Source organism: Pseudophryne corroboree, chromosome 1 (assembly GCF_028390025.1).
Source record: "Pseudophryne corroboree isolate aPseCor3 chromosome 1, aPseCor3.hap2, whole genome shotgun sequence".
NCBI lineage: Eukaryota > Metazoa > Chordata > Amphibia > Anura > Myobatrachidae > Pseudophryne > Pseudophryne corroboree.
Genome location: NC_086444.1, coordinates 1,037,971 through 1,055,029, shown reverse-complemented (window position 1 = coordinate 1,055,029; position 17,059 = coordinate 1,037,971). Strand labels below are relative to the sequence as shown.

At 53.0% G+C, this 17,059-nt stretch overlaps 1 protein-coding gene across 1 annotated transcript in view; it reads left to right on the top strand.

The window, feature by feature from the left end:
* The window catches only part of LOC134932220 (myosin-IIIb-like), a 374,352-nt gene that overhangs the window by 184,280 nt on the left and 173,013 nt on the right, over positions 1-17,059 (top strand). The window contains exons 10-11 of the mRNA XM_063926445.1: positions 6,102-6,149; positions 6,225-6,316. Of these exons, the coding sequence (XP_063782515.1) occupies positions 6,102-6,149; positions 6,225-6,316 (140 nt within the window). The remainder of the gene's footprint in view (positions 1-6,101; positions 6,150-6,224; positions 6,317-17,059) is intronic.

Sequence of the window (17,059 nt, the reverse complement as noted above, 5' to 3'; positions counted from 1 at the left end):
TTAGCAGAATAGCGAACGAAAGATTAGCAGAATAGCGATAAGAAATTTCTTAGCAGTTTCTGAGTAGCTCCAGACTTACTCCTACACTGCAATCAGTTCAGTCCGTTTCATTCCTGGTTTGACGTCACATTACACGCCCTGCGTTCGGCCAGCCACTCCCCCGTTTCTCCAGACACTCCCGCGTTTTATCCTGGCACGCCTGTGTTTTTCCGCACACTCCCAGAAAACGGTCAGTTTCCGCCCAGAAACACCCACTTCCTGTCAATCACACTCCGATCACTTCAACGATGGAAATTCTTTGTTTTGTGCTAAAATACTTATCACATGCGCACTGCGTACCATGCGCATGCGCATTTTCGCCTTAATCGCTCCGTTGCGAAAATCTGCAACGAGCGAACAACTCGGAATGACCCCCTATATCTCTTTAACTCCTGGTCTGTGCTGTCATAGTCACACTTCACTGGGAGTTCTTGCTAGGTATATCACTGCTACAACTTGTACCAGGTTGCCCGATATTGTGCACATTAGTATGTCAGCTACACGTGGCAACGACACTGGGTCTCTCCCACACTGCGTGGTAGTGAGGCCGCAGACGTGGATGAGGAAAATATGGCAGCAGAGAGTTCAGGTTCAGGGGGTTCTTTACCCCCCAGTGGGTCTGTAGCACCTGGGGCATCACAGGACCCACCTTGGGCTACCTTTTCCACGCTGTTAAACACGCTTGTAACTAAATTGGCGCCCCCTGTGGGACCACCTGTGCCACTGCAGCAGTTTATGGTCCCTGCTATTAATCCGCCATGGGCAGATCAAATCTCCACTCAGTTACAGCATTTGAACCGGTCATTGTCCAAATCTAAATCTCACTCTCACCCGCCTAAGACTAAGTTGTCTTCTAAATGGGCCATTACCTCCTCCAAATCCACTGCTATCCCAGACACGTCCTCTGAGGAGGATGGTGCATATACCGATCCCACAGACACTGACTCAGATGTTTCTGATGGGGAAAGGAAATCATTTGTGGATGTCCCGGATTTGATTGAGGCAATTAGGCTCATTCTTCAGGTGTCTGATGATCCTGAGCCTGAGGCTGTCTCTAAAAAGCCAGATAGGGTTAAACGTAAGAAGGTGGTTAAACAGGTTTTACCTCATTCTGAACACCTGGTTGACATACGTCTGGGAAAATCCGGGGACAAACTTCACACCAAATAAGAGATTGTTGGCTCGCTATCCTCTCTCTGCGGAGATCTGTAAGAATTGGGAAACTCCTCCGCCTGTAGATTCTCATGTGGCACGCATGGTAGTTTCCCCTGCTCTGCCAGTAACTACCGTCACCCTTCTGAAGGAACTGACGAATAGACGTGTGGAGGGTTGTTTGAAAGCGATTTACACCCTAACGGGGGCTTTGCATAGACCAACCATTGCAGCGACATGGGCTGCTGAAGCTGTTGAGGTGTGGGCTCATATATTACCACGGCGTCTCTGTACCTTAAGAAGGCGGCCTCCGATGCCGGGGTGCTGGCGGCCTAGGCTGCTACTACGTCCATCTTGGCCAGACGTATTCTTTGGTTGAGATTCTGGTCGGTGGATATGGATTCCAAGAAAACCCTGGAGGTGCTTCCTTTCAAGGGAGACATTCTCTTTGGAGAAGACCTCAATAAGATTGTGGCTGATCTGGCTACTGCTAAAACAGCTTGCCTACCTAGTACGGCTCCTTCCGCACAGAAGGCTAAAAGTACTTTCCCTCAGCCCTTTCGTACTCCAGGTAAAGCAAAAGGTCAGGCGTACCAAAAGCAAGCTCGTGCTTCCATACCTGCAAAGCCCAGACCGAAACGTGCCTGGGCTGCCCGTCAGCCTGCTTCCAAAACTGACAAGCCTGCCGCATGACGGGACGGGCCTCCCTCTGGGGGATCCCAGGGTGGGAGGCCGACTTCTAGATTTTGCCCAGGAATGGTTAAAGACCACTTCAGATACCTGGGTAAGAGAAGTCATCACTCGAGGTTACTCCATACCCTTCAAGAATCGTCCCCCTCATCGATTTTGCCTGACAGATGTCCCTCTGGATCCGGCAAAAGCAAACACTTTTCACTCAGTGGTACATTCCCTCCAGATCTAAGGAGTGGTGGTATAGGTGCCTCTAGCTCAGAGAGGCAAGGGGTACTATTCACCGCTGTTCCTAGTCCCAAATCCGAACGGGTCCTCGCGGCCCATTCTCAATCTGATGTCCTTGAACAAGCATGTGGGGGTCTCCAAGTTTCGTATGGAAACTCTGCACTCTATTGTTCTGGCCTTGGAGCCTGGGGTCTATATGGTCTCCCTGGACATACAGGATGTCTACCTGCATATTGTCTACCTGCATATTTTGCAGTGGGCAACCTCCATTACCAATTTTGGGTGTTACCCTTTGGTTTGACAACGGCTCCCCGAGTTATGGCGATCATGACGGCTACACTCTGCCGTCAAGGGGTCAGGATCCTACTGTATTTGGACGATTTGTTGATCCTGGCGAATTCCCCAGAACTTCTCCTGTGTCATCTTGATCTGACGGTCCGGTGCATGAAAGCCCACGGGTGGCTGATCAACTGGAAGAAATCCTCCCTGGTTCCTGCTCGGAGCATGGTACACCTGGGAGCGTTATTGGCCACTCACAACCAGCGGTTGTTCCTGTCTCAGGAGAAAGTCTTGAAATTTCAGGACAGGATTCGATGCTTCCTATCTGTGTCGATTCATTCGGCAATGCAAGTGCTAGGTCTCATGGTGTCGGCTTTCGACATGGTGGAGTATGCTCAATTCCATTCTCGCCCTCTGCAGAAGTTGATTCTGTCCAAGTGGGATGGCCTGCCTCACCGGTTCAGGTCTCACATGATCTCCTTGTCTCCTGAGGTCCACCTGTCCCTGAGCTGGTGGCTTCAGGACCAACGATTGAGCAGGGGCCGTCCCTTCTGAATATCCAACTGGGTCCTGCTGACGATGGATGCCAGTCTGAGAGGTTGGGGCGCGGTTTTGGAACAACACTCTCTCCAGGGTCAGTGGACCGAGGAGGAGTCACTACTCCCGATAAACATTCTGGAATTGCGTGCAGTGTTCAATGCATTGACAATGGTCCAGCTTCTGATACAGAACAGACCTGTTCAAGTACAGTCGGACAACGCCACCACGGTGGCGTACATCAATCATCAGGGCGGCACTCGAAGCCGCATGGCAATGAGGGAAGTATCACAAATTCTTCAGTGGGCAGAACATTGGGCCATATCCGCAGTGTTCATTCTGGGCGTTCTGAACTGGGAAACGGACTATCTCAGTCGTCAGGACGAACACGCCGGAGAGGGGAGCCTTCATCTGGAAGTGTTTCAACTTCTCGTGGACACTCGGGGCCTTCCAGATGTGGATCTGATGGCGTCTTGACACAATCACAAGGTTCCGGTCCTCAGAGCAAGGACAAGGGATCCTCAAGCTGCGTTCGTGGACGCTCTGGCAATTCCATGGAACTTTCAGCTGCCGTATGTGTTCCCTCTGGTATCACTCCTGCCCAGAGTAATACGGAAGTTCAAGCAAGAAGGAGGAAACCTACTTCTGGTCGCTCCAGCGTGGCCCAGGCGGCACTGGTTCTCCGATCTACAGGGCCTTTCATTGGATCGTCCCCTTCTACGTCCACAACGATTAGACCTCCTCGTTCAGGGCCCTTGTGTTTAGCAGGATTTGGCCAGTGTGGCTTTGACGACATGGCTCTTGAAGCTTCCGTCCTGAGGGCCAAGGGTTTTTCTGAGGTGGTCATTCAAACTATGTTGAAGGCCCGTAAGCTGGCTTCTGCTCAGATCTACCATAGGGTCTGGAATGCTTACTTTTCTTGGTGTGCGTCTCACAATCATGACATTTTCAAGTTTAGTATGGCCAAACTATTGACCTTTCTACAACAAGACCTGGACTTAGGCCTCCCTCAAGGTTCACATTTCTGCCTTGTCAGTTTGGTTTCAGAGAAAGATTGCTACCCTACCCGATGTCCATACATTCACTCAGGGTGTGTTGCGGATTCAGCCTCAATATGTGCCACCTGTGGCCCCTTGGGATCTGTCGGTGGTTTTGGAGGCCTTACAAGAGTCTCCGTTTGTGCCTCTTACCTCTGCTGACCTTAAGTGGCTTTCCCTTAAGGTGTTATTCTTGCTGGCTATTTCTTCAGCTAGAAGGGTCTCTGACTTGGGTGCCTTATCCTGTAAGTCTCCCTATTTGATTTTTCACCGTGACCGGGCAGTTCTTAGAACATGGCCAGGTTATTTACCCAAGATGGTGTCTTCCTTCCACCTTAACCAGAACGTTGTGGTTCCGGCCTTTAATTCTCCTACGTTGTCTACCAAAGAGCGGTCTTTGGATGTAGTACGGACTCTCCGTATCTTTGTGAAGAGATCTTCCTCCATTAGGAAATCTGATTCTCTTTTCGTGTTGTTTGGTTTTCACAAACGTGGCTGGCCTGCTTCCAAGCAGACTCTGGCCAGATGGATTAGAATGGTGATTGCACATGCTTATGTACAGGCTGGTCGTCTGGTTCCTGCTACCATCAAGGCCCATTCTACTCGGTCGGTTGGACCTTCTTGGGCGGCCCACCGTGGTGCGACCCTTGAACAATTGTGCAAGGCGGCTACATGGTCCTCTGGGAACACGTTCATTAGGTTCTATGCCTTCGATACTTCCGCCTACCAGGATGCTTCCTTTGGACGCCGGGTTCTTGTGCCCGCTACAGTGCGTCCCCTCCCATAAGGAACTGCTTTAGGACATCCCCGATGTTAATCCTTGTGGAGCCCAGTGTACCCCGCAGCAGAAAATGAGATTTATGGTAAGAACTTGCCATTGTTAAATCTCTTTCTGCGAGGTACACTGGATTCCACAGGGCGCCCACCCTGATACACTTAGCTTCCTTGGGTTGGTATGGCATAGCTGCTTACACTTCTCCTGCGGTGAGTGTGTGGTGTAATTGGCTACGAGCGATTGTCGTCTCTGGTACCTGCTACTGCATTAGGCTGGTTAACGAAACTGAGCTCCTGTGCAGGGAGGCGGGGTTGTAGAGGAGGCGGCGCTGTGCATCTTGGGAACAGTCAAAGCTTTGAGCCTGTTGGTGCCTCGGATCAAGATCCTACTCTACACCCCGATTTTAATCCTTGTGTAGCCCAGTGTACCTCGCAGAAAGATATTTAACAACGATAAGTTCTTATCATAAATCTCGTTTTTCCTGTGTTCTATAATTCTATTGAATGTAAGATTCTTAAATGTATGAATGTTAAAAAAAAATAATAATAAAGTGAAATGAAAAAAAAAATTGTCATTCGCTTTTCCCGGAAATGGAACCCAGGACCATTAGCATGTGGCACGGTACACCTCACCGCTAGGCCACGATGCCTGGTGATACAGACACAAACTCAAGTGTAAATAGAAGCAGGTTTCCCTTTCACTTGGTTTTGCTTATGCTGTATTGTCTACGGACTTGGACACTCCTATAACCCTAACGCCAATGGACTATTGCTTTAACACGGAAGTTTGCGTCTGTATACACTATTTTTAATTGATAGATTTTTTGGTACCGACAGAAAATGAATATTTCCTACAGCGTCCATGAAGCCCAGCGTTCATTAATAAATCACGATATCAATGCTTACAGTACGCTGTACTGTACACTTCAAGTTCCTGATTGACTGGTCTGTGTGTATAACATTACAGTTGTCACTGGCCATTTGCCAGGGCTTGCTTAGAGTACACTATTACAGTAAGATTACTGTGCTGTATATCCATCCGCCGCTATTTGCTCTGCAGTACTGGATTAGTGGAGCATTAGCCACCCAGTGGTGAAGATGTGTATTGCATGCTGTGTATGTTGTCGCACCCTAACGTGCCTTTCTATGCAACGCCTCAACAACCTGAGCTATAGCTAAGGCGTTACAAATAATCCGTTTAGGCGGAGAAACTGCAAAGATGACGGGGGGCTCCATCTGTAGATAGATATTTCTCCCTTGTTTAAGGTATGTGTAGTATTCCCTACAAATGTCCTCCCACCTGGACAAGTTACGCCCTTCTTACACTGATCTTCCATTGTTCTCTTTTTTATGCTCTTCTCCCAGTTGCGTCGGCATCCTGCAGAGGGCGCAGCTGAGTGGCTGGCAGTGCGGGTAAGTGCCATGTAGAGACACTGTATTTAGGAAATAACATTTGCTTCTATTACACTCTGATCTCTGACCCAACAGGACATCCCGCATTTTATTCAAATACTGGCACCAGGATGAGCTAAGCCAGTATATGCTGAGACTCCGGAACGCTGCCATCACACTACAGAAATGTGAGTATCTGTACCCTGCAAGATGTTTATTATTACATGACTTATTGTTCCTGTGCTGTGGACTGTTTGGTTTGATTATACACTTAGTGGCCATCTGTACACCTCCTTGTCTATGTAATATCTAAACAATCATTTGTTAGCAAGTCAATGTGTAAAAGCATACAGACATGGTCAAGAGGCTCAGTTGTTCAGACTAAACACCAGAATGAGGAAGCAGCGCTGATCTCCTGGGATTTTCTCTGTAGTTTACAGATATTGATGCACAAAACAACATCCAGTGAGCAGAAGTTCTATGGGTGTAACATGAGAAGTGTAGGTAACGCACTGCCGCCAAAAAACACTTACTAGGAATTGCTTGTTCCACCCAGGTTCCTCTACTATCACCTGGAACGTCTTCTTCCAAGCTTCTGTAATGGCACCTGGTACTTCTTCTCCCAGGCTCCTCTACTATCACCAGGAACGTCTTCTTCCAAGCTTCTGTACTGGCACCTGGAACTTTTTCTCCCAGGCTCCCGTACTGGCAACTGGAACCTCTTCTCCCAGGCTCCTCTACTATCACCTGGAACGTCTTCTTCCAAGCTTCTGTAATGGCACCTGGAACCTCTTCTCCCAGGCTCCTGTACTGGCTCCTAGAACCTCTTCTCCCGGGCTCCTGTACAGGCTCCTAGAACCTCTTCTCCCATGCTCCTATGCTGGCAACTGGAACCTCTTCTCCCAGGCTCCTGTGCTGGCAACTGGAACCTCTTCTCCCAGGCTCCTGTGCTGACAACTGGAACCTCTTCTCCCAGGCTCCTGTACTGACACCTGGAACTTCTTCTCCCAGGCTCCCGTACTGGCACCTGGAACCTCTTCTCCCAGGCTCCCGTACTGGCACCTGGAACCTCTTCTCCCATGCTCCTGTACTGGCACCTGGAACCTTTTCTCCCTGGCTCCTGTACTGGCACCTGGAACCTCTTCTCCCTGGCTCCTGTACTGGCACCTGGAACCTCTTCTCCCAGGCTCCTGTACTGGCAACTGGAACCTCTTCTCCCAGGCTCCTGTACTGGCACCTGGAACCTTTTCTCCCTGGCTCCTGTACTGGCACCTGGAACCTTTTCTCCCTGGCTCCTGTACTGGCACCTGGAACCTTTTCTCCCTGGCTCCTGTACTGGCACCTGGAACCTCTTCTCCCAGGCTCCTGTACTGGCACCTGGAGCCTCTTCTCCCAGGCTCCTGTACTGGCACCTGGAGCCTCTTCTCCCAGGCTCCTGTACTGGCAACTGGAATCTCTTCTCCCAGGCTCCTGTACTGGCACCTGGAACCTTTTCTCCCTGGCTCCTGTACTGGCACCTGGAACCTTTTCTCCCTGGCTCCTGTACTGGCACCTGGAACCTCTTCTCCCAGGCTCCTGTACTGGCACCTGGAACTTCTTCTCCCAGGCTCCTGTACTGGCACCTGGAACCTCTTCTCCCAGGCTCCTGTACTGGAAACTGGAACCTCTTCTCCCAGGCTCCTGTACTGGCACCTGGAACCTTTTCTCCCTGGCTCCTGTACTGGCACCTGGAACCTTTTCTCCCTGGCTCCTGTACTGGCACCTGGAACCTCTTCTCCCAGGCTCCTGTACTGGCTCCTAGAACCTCTTCTCCCATGCTCCTGTACTGGCACCAATAACTTCTTCTTCCAGGCTCCTGTACTGACACCAGGGACCTCTTCTCCCAGGCTCCTGTACTGGCACCTGGAACCTCTTCTTCCAGGCTCCTGCACTGGCACCTGGAACTCTTCTCCCAGGCTCCTGTACTGGCTCCTGGAACCTCTTCTCCCAGGCTCTTGTACTGGCACCTGGAACCTATTCTCCCAGGCTCCTGTACTGGCACCTGGAACCTCTTCTTCCAGGCTCCTGTACTGGCACCTGGAACCTCTTCTCCCAGGCTCCTGTACTGGCACCTGGAACCTCTTCTCCCAGGCTCCTGTACTGGCTCCTGGAACCTCTTCTCCCAGGCTCCTGCACTGGCACCTGGAACCTCTTCTCCCAGGCTCCTGCACTGGCACCTGGAACCTCTTCTCCCAGGCTCTTGTACTGGCACCTGGAACCTCTTCTCCCAGGCTCCTACACTGGTACCTGGAGCCTCTTCTCCCAGGCTCCTGTACTGGCACCTGGAACCTCTTCTCCCAGGCTCCTACACTTGCACCTGGAACCTCTTCTCCCATGCTCCTGTACTGGCACCTGGAACCTCTTCTCCCAGGCTCCTGCACTGGCACCTTGAACCTCTTCTCCCAGGCTCCTGCACTGGCAACTGGAACCTCTTCTCCCAGGCTCCTGCACTGGCACCTGGAACCTCTTCTCCCTGGCTCCTGTACTTGCACCTGGAACCTCTTCTCCCAGGCTCATATACTGGCACCTGGAACCTCTTCTCCCAGGCTCCTGCACTGGCACCTGGAACCTCTTCTCCCAGGCTCCTGCACTGGCACCTGGAACCTCTTCTCCCAGGCACCTGGAACCTCTTCTCCCAGGCTCCTGCACTGGCACCTGGAACCACTTCTCCCAGGCTCCTGCACTGGCACCTGAAACCTCTTCTCCCACGCTCCTGCACTGGCACCTGAAACCTCTTCTCCCAGGCTCCTGTACTGGCTCCTAGAACCTCTTCTCCCACGCTCCAGCACTGGCACCAATAACTTCTTCCAGGCTACTGTACTGACACCTGGAACCTCTTCTCCCAGGCTCCTGTACTGGCTCCTGGAACCTCTTCTCCCTGGCTCCTGGAACCTCTTCTCCCAGGCTCCTGTACTGGCACCAATAACTTCTTCCAGGCTACTGTACTGACACCTGGAACCTCTTCTCCCAGGCTCCTGCACTGGCACCTGGAACCTCTTCTCCCAGGCTCCTGCACTGGCACCTGGAACTTCTTCTCCCAGGCTCCTGCACTGGCACCTGGAACCTATTCTCCCAGGCTCCTATACTGGCACTTGGAACCTCTTCTCCCAGGCTCATACACTGGCACCTGGAACCTCTTCTCCTAGGCTCCTATACTGGCACCAGGAATCTCTTCTCCCAGGCTCCAATACTGGCACCTGGAACCTCTTCTCCCATGCTCCTATACTGGCACCTGGAACCTTTTCTCCCAGGCTCCTATACTGGCACCTTTAACCTCTTCTCCCAGACTCCTATACTGGCACCTGGAACCTCTTTTCCCAGGCTCCTATACTGGCACCTGGAACTTCTTCTCCCAGGCTCCTATACTGGCACCTGGAACCTCTTCTCCCATGCTCCTATACTGGCACCTGGAACCTCTTCTCCCATGCTCCTATACTGGCCCCTGGAACCTCTTCTCCCAGGCTCCTATACTGGCCCCTGGAACCTCTTCTCCCAGGCTCATATACTGGCACCTGGAATCTCTTCTCCCAGGCTCATATACTAGCCCCTGGAACCTCTTCACCCATGCTCCTGTACTGGCATCTGGAACCTTTTCTCCCAGGCTTCTATACTTGCACCTGGAACCTCTTCTCCCAGGCTCATATACTGGCCCCTGGAACCTCTTCTGACAAGCTCCTATACTGGCACCTGGAACCTCTTCTGACAAGCTCCTATACTGGCACCTGGAACCTCTTCTGACAAGCTCCTATACTGGCACCTGGAACCTCTTCTCCCAGGTTCATATACTGGCACCTGGAACCTCTTCTCCCAGGCTCCTATACTGGCACCTGAAACCTCTTCTCCCATGCTCCTATACTGGCACCTGAAACCTCTTCTCCCATGCTCCTATACTGGCACCTGAAACCTCTTCTCCCATGCTCCTATACTGGCATCTGGAACCTTTTCTCCCAGGCTCCTATACTGGCACCTGGAATCTCTTCTCCCAGGCTCCTATACTGGCATCTGGAACCTTTTCTCCCAGGCTCCTATACTGGCACCTGGAATCTCTTCTCCAATGCTCCTATACTGGCACCAGGAATCTCTTCTCCCAGGCTCCTATACTGGCACCTGGAACCTCTTCTCCCATGCTCCTATACTGGCACCTGGAATCTCTTCTCCCATGCTCCTATACTGGCCCCTGGAACCTCTTCTCCCAGGCTCATATACTGGCACCAGGAATCTCTTCTCCCAGGCTCCTATACTGGCACCTGGATCCTCTTCTCCCATGCTCCTATACTGGCACCTGGAACCTCTTCTCCCAGGCTCATAAACTGGCACCTGGAACCTCTTCTCCCAGGCTCCTGCACTGGCACCAGGGACTTCTCCCAGGCTCCTGTACTGAAACCTGGAACCTCTTCTCCCAGGCTCCTGCACTGGCACCAGGGACTTCTCCCAGGCTCCTGTACTGAAACCTGGAACCTCTTCTCCCAGGCTCCTATACTGGCACCTGGAATCTCTTCTCCCAGGCTCCTACACTGGCACCTGGAACCTCTTCTTCTCCCAGGCTCCTATACTGGCACCTGGAACCTCTTCTGCCAGGCTCCTACACTGGCACCTGAAACCTCTTCTCCCAGGCTCCTATACTGGCACCTGAAACCTCTTCTCCCAGGTTCCTATACTGGCACCTGGAACCTCTTCTCCCAGGCTCCTGCACTGGCACCTGGAACCTCTTCTCCCAGGCTCCTGCACTGGCACCTGGAACCTCTTCTCCCAAGCTCCTATACTGGCACCTGGAACTTATTCTCCCAGGCTCCTGCACTGCCACCTGGAACCTATTCTCCCAGGCTCCTATACTGGCACTTGGAACCTCTTCTCCCAGGCTCATACACTGGCACCTGGAACCTCTTTTCCTAGGCTCCTATACTGGCACCAGGAATCTCTTCTCCCAGGCTCCTATACTGGCACCTGGAACCTCTTCTCCCATGCTCCTATACTGGCACCTGGATCCTCTTCTCCCATGATCCTATACTGGCACCTGGAACCTTTTCTCCCAGGCTCCTTTAACCTCTTCTCCCAGACTCCTACACTGGCACCTGGAACCTCTTTTCCCAGGCTCCTATACTGGCACCTGGAACTTCTTCTCCCAGGCTCCTATAGTGGAACCTCTTCTCCCAGGCTCCTGCACTGGCACTGGAACCTCTTCTCCCATGCTCCTATACTGGCACCTGGAACCTCTTCTCCCATGCTCCTATACTGGCACCTGGAATCTCTTCTCCCAGGCTCATATACTGGCACCTGGAATCTCTTCTCCCTGGCTCATATACTGGCCCCTGGAACCTCTTCTGACAAGCTCCTATACTGGCACCTGGAACCTCTTATCCCAGGCTCATATACTGGCACCTGGAACCTCTACTCCCAGGCTCCTATACTGGCACCTGAAACCTCTTCTCCCACGCTCCTGTACTGGCACCTGGAACCTCTTCTCCTATGCTCCTGCACTGGCACCAGGGACTTCTTCTCCCAGGCTCCTGTACTGACACCTAGAACCTCTTCTCCCAGGCTCCTGCACTGGCACCAGGGACTTCTCCCAGGCTCCTGTACTGACACCTGGAACCTCTTCTCCCAGGCTCCTGCACTGGCACCAGGGACTTCTCCCAGGCTCCTGTACTGACACCTGGAACCTCTTCTCCCAGGCTCCTATACTGGCACCTGGAATCTCTTCTCCCAGGCTCCTACACTGGCACCTGGAACCTCTTCTTCTCCCAGGCTCCTATACTGGCACCTGGAACCTCTTCTGCCAGGCTCCTACACTGGCACCTGAAACCTCTTCTCCCAGGCTCCTACACTGGCACCTGAAACCTCTTCTCCCAGGTTCCTATACTGGCACCTGGAACCTCTTCTCCCAGGCTCCTGCACTGGCACCTGGAACCTCTTCTCCCAGGCTCCTGCACTGGCACCTGGAACTTCTTCTCCCAGGCTCCTGCACTGGCACCTGGAACCTATTCTCCCAGGCTCCTATACTGGCACCTGGAACCTCTTCTCCCATGCTCCTATACTGGCACTTGGAACCTATTCTCCCATGCTCCTATACTGGCACCTGGAACCTTTTCTCCCAGGCTCCTATACTGGCACCTTTAACCTCTTCTCCCAGACTCCTATACTGGCACCTGGAACCTCTTTTCCCAGGCTCCTATACTGGCACCTGGAACTTCTTCTCCCAGGCTCCTATACTGGCACCTGGAACCTCTTCTCCCATGCTCCTATACTGGCACCTGGAACCTCTTCTCCCATGCTCCTATACTGGCCCCTGGAACCTCTTCTCCCAGGCTCATATACTGGCCCCTGGAACCTCTTCTCCCAGGCTCATATACTGGCACCTGGAATCTCTTCTCCCAGGCTCATATACTAGCCCCTGGAACCTCTTCACCCATGCTCCTGTACTGGCATCTGGAACCTTTTCTCCCAGGCTTCTATACTTGCACCTGGAACCTCTTCTCCCAGGCTCATATACTGGCCCCTGGAACCTCTTCTGACAAGCTCCTATACTGGCACCTGGAACCTCTTCTGACAAGCTCCTATACTGGCACCTGGAACCTCTTCTGACAAGCTCCTATACTGGCACCTGGAACCTCTTCTCCCAGGTTCATATACTGGCACCTGGAACCTCTTCTCCCAGGCTCCTATACTGGCACCTGAAACCTCTTCTCCCAGGCTCCTATACTGGCCTCTGTAACCTTTTCTCCCAGGCTCCTATACTGGCACCTGGAATCTCTTCTCCCAGGCTCCTATACTGGCACCTGAAACCTCTTCTCCCATGCTCCTATACTGGCCTCTGGAACCTTTTCTCCCAGGCTCCTATACTGGCACCTGGAATCTCTTCTCCCAGGCTCCTATACTGGCATCTGCAACCTTTTCTCCCAGGCTCCTATACTGGCACCTGGAATCTCTTCTCCAATGCTCCTATACTGGCATCTGGAACCTCTTCTGACAAGCTCCTATACTGGCACCTGGAACCTCTTCTCCCAGGCTCCTATACTGGCACCTGAAACCTCTTCTCCCACGCTCCTGTACTGGCACCTGGAACCTTTTCTGCTAGGCTCCTGCACTGGCACCAGGGACTTCTTCTCCCAGGCTGCTGTACTGACACCTGGAACCTCTTCTCCCAGGCTCCTGCAATGGCACCAGGGACTTCTCCCAGGCTCCTGTACTGACACCTGGAACCTCTTCTCCCAGGCTCCTGCACTGGCACCAGGGACTTCTCCCAGGCTCCTGTACTGACACCTGGAACCTCTTCTCCCAGGCTCCTATACTGGCACCTGGAATCTCTTCTCCCATGCTCCTATACTGGCACCTGGAATCTCTTCTCCCATGCTCCTATACTGGCCCCTGGAACCTCTTCTCCCAGGCACATATACTGGCACCTGGAATCTCTTCTCCCAGGCTCATATACTAGCCCCGGAACCTCTTCTCCCATGCTCCTGTACTGGCATCTGGAACCTTTTCTCCCAGGCTCCTATACTGGCACCTGGAACCTCTTCTCCCAGGCTCATATACTGGCACCTGGAATCTCTTCTCCCAGGCTCATATACTGGCCCCTGGAACCTCTTCTGACAAGCTCCTATACTGGCACCTGGAACCTTTTCTGCTAGGCTCCTGCACTGGCACCAGGGACTTCCTCTCCCAGGCTGCTGTACTGACACCTGGAACCTCTTCTCCCAGGCTCCTGCAATGGCACCAGGGACTTCACCCAGGCTCCTGTACTGACACCTGGAACCTCTTCTCCCAGGCTCCTGCACTGGCACCAGGGACTTCTCCCAGGCTCCTGTACTGACACCTGGAACCTCTTCTCCCAGGCTCCTATACTGGCACCTGGAATCTCTTCTCCCAAGCTCCTACACTGGCACCTGGAACCTCTTCTTCTCCCAGGCTCCTATACTGGCACCTGGAACCTCTTCTGCCAGGCTCCTACACTGGCACCTGAAACCTCTTCTCCGAGGCTCCTATACTGGCACCTGAAACCTCTTCTCCCAGGTTCCTATACTGGCACCTGGAACCTCTTCTCCCAGGCTCCTGCACTGGCACCTGGAACCTCTTCTCCCAGGCTCCTGCACTGGCACCTGGAACTTCTTCTCCCAGGCTCCTGCACTGGCACCTGGAACCTATTCTCCCAGGCTCCTATACTGGCACTTGGAACCTCTTCTCCCAGGCTCATACACTGGCATCTGGAACCTCTTCTCCTAGGCTCCTATACTGGCACCAGGTATCTCTTCTCCCAGGCTCCTATACTGGCACCTGGAACCTCTTCTCCCATGCTCCTATACTGGCACCTGGAACCTCTTCTCCCATGCTCCTATACTGGCACCTGGAACCTTTTCTCCCAGGCTCCTATACTGGCACCTGGAACCTCTTCTCCCAGACTTCTATACTGGCACCCGGAACCTCTTTTCCCAGGCTCCTATACTGGCACCTGGAACTTCTTCTCCCAGGCTCCTATACTGGCACCTGGAATCTCTTCTCCCAGGCTCCTGCACTGGCACTGGAACCTCTTCTCCCATGCTCCTATACTGGCACCTGGAACCTCTTCTCCCATGCTCCTATACTGGCACCTGGAATCTCTTCTCCCATGCTCCTATACTGGCCCCTGGAACCTCTTCTCCCAGGCACATATACTGGCACCTGGAATCTCTTCTCCCAGGCTCATATACTAGCCCCGGAACCTCTTCTCCCATGCTCCTGTACTGGCATCTGGAACCTTTTCTCCCAGGCTCCTATACTGGCACCTGGAACCTCTTCTCCCAGGCTCATATACTGGCACCTGGAATCTCTTCTCCCAGGCTCATATACTGGCCCCTGGAACCTCTTCTGACAAGCTCCTATACTGGCACCTGGAACCTCTTCTGACAAGCTCCTATACTGGCACCTGGAACCTCTTCTCCCAGGCTCATATACTGGCACCTGGAACCTCTTCTCCCAGGCTCCTATACTGGCACCTGGAACCTCTTCTCCCAGGCTCCTATACTGGCACCTGAAACCTCTTCTCCCACGCTCCTGTACTGGCACCTGGAACCTCTTCTCCTATGCTCCTGCACTGGCACCAGGGACTTCTTCTCCCAGGCTCCTGTACTGACACCTGGAACCTCTTCTCCCAGGCTCCTGCACTGGCACCAGGGACTTCTCCCAGGCTCCTGTACTGACACCTGGAACCTCTTCTCCCAGGCTCCTGCACTGGCACCAGGGACTACTCCCAGGCTCCTGTACTGACACCTGGAACCTCTTCTCCCAGGCTCCTGTACTGGCACCTGGAATCTCTTCTCCCAGGCTCCTACACTGGCACCTGGAACCTCTTCTTCTCCCAGGCTCCAACACTGGCACCTGGAACCTCTTCTTCTCCCAGGCTCCTACACTGGCACCTGAAACCTCTTCTCCCAGGTTCCTATACTGGCACCTGGAACCTCTTCTCCCAGGCTCCTGCACTGGCACCTGGAACCTCTTCTCCCAGGCTCCTGCACTGGCACCTGGAACTTCTTCTCCCAGGCTCCTGCACTGGCACCTGGAACTTCTTCTCCCAGGCTCCTGCACTGGCACCTGGAACTTCTTCTCCCAGGCTCCTGCACTGGCACCTGGAACCTATTCTCCCAGGCTCCTATACTGGCACTTGGAACCTCTTCTCCCAGGCTCATACACTGGCACCTGGAACCTCTTCTCCTAGGCTCCTATACTGGCACCAGGAATCTCTTCTCCCAGGCTCCTATACTGGCACCTGGAACCTCTTCTCCCATGCTCCTATACTGGCACTTGGAACCTCTTCTCCCAGGCTCATACACTGGCACCTGGAACCTCTTCTCCTTTGCTCCTATACTGGCACCAGGAATCTCTTCTCCCAGGCTCCTATACTGGCACCTGGAACCTCTTCTCCCATGCTCCTATACTGGCACTTGGAACCTCTTCTCCCATGCTCCTATACTGGCACTTGGAACCTTTTCTCCCAGGCTCCTATACTAGCACCTTTAACCTCTTCTCCCAGACTCCTATACTGGCACCTGGAACCTCTTTTCCCAGGCTCCTGCACTGGCACCTGGAACCTCTTCTCCCAAGCTCCTATACTGGCACCTGGAACCTCTTCTCCCAGGCTCCTGCACTGGCACTGGAACCTCTTCTCCCAAGCTCCTGCACTGACACCTGGAACCTCTTCTCTCAGGCTCATATACTGGCACCTGGAACCTATTCTTCCAGGCTCCTATACTGGCACCAGGAATCTCTTCTCCCGGGCTCCTATACTGGCACCTGGAATCTCTTCTCCCAGGCTTCTATACTGGCACCTGGAACCTCTTCTCCCATGCTCCTATACTGGCACCTGGAATCTCTTCTCCCATGCCCCTATACTGGCACCTGGAACCTCTTCTCCCAGGCTCATATACTGGCACCAGGAATCTCTTCTCCCAGGCTCATATACTAGCCCCTGGAACCTCTTCTCCCAGGCTCATATACTAGCCCCTGGAACCTCTTCTCTCATGCTCCTGTACTGGCATCTGGAACCTTTTCTCCCAGGCTTCTATACTGGCACCTGGAACCTCTTCTCCCAGGCTCATACACTGGCACCTGGAATCTCTTCTCCCAGGCTCCTATACTTGCACCTGGAACCTCTTCTCCCATGCTCCTATAATGGCACCTGGAACCTCTTCTGACAAGCTCCTATACTGGCACCTGGAACCTCTTCTCCCAGGCTCATATACTGGCACCTGGAACCTCTTCTCCCAGGCTCCTATACTGGCACATGAAACCTCTTCTCCCATGCTCCTATACTGGCATCTGGAACCTTTTCTCCCAGGCTCCTATACTGGCACCTGGAATCTCTTCTCCTAGGCTCCTATACTGGCACCTGGAACCTCTTCTCCCAGGCTCATATACTAGCA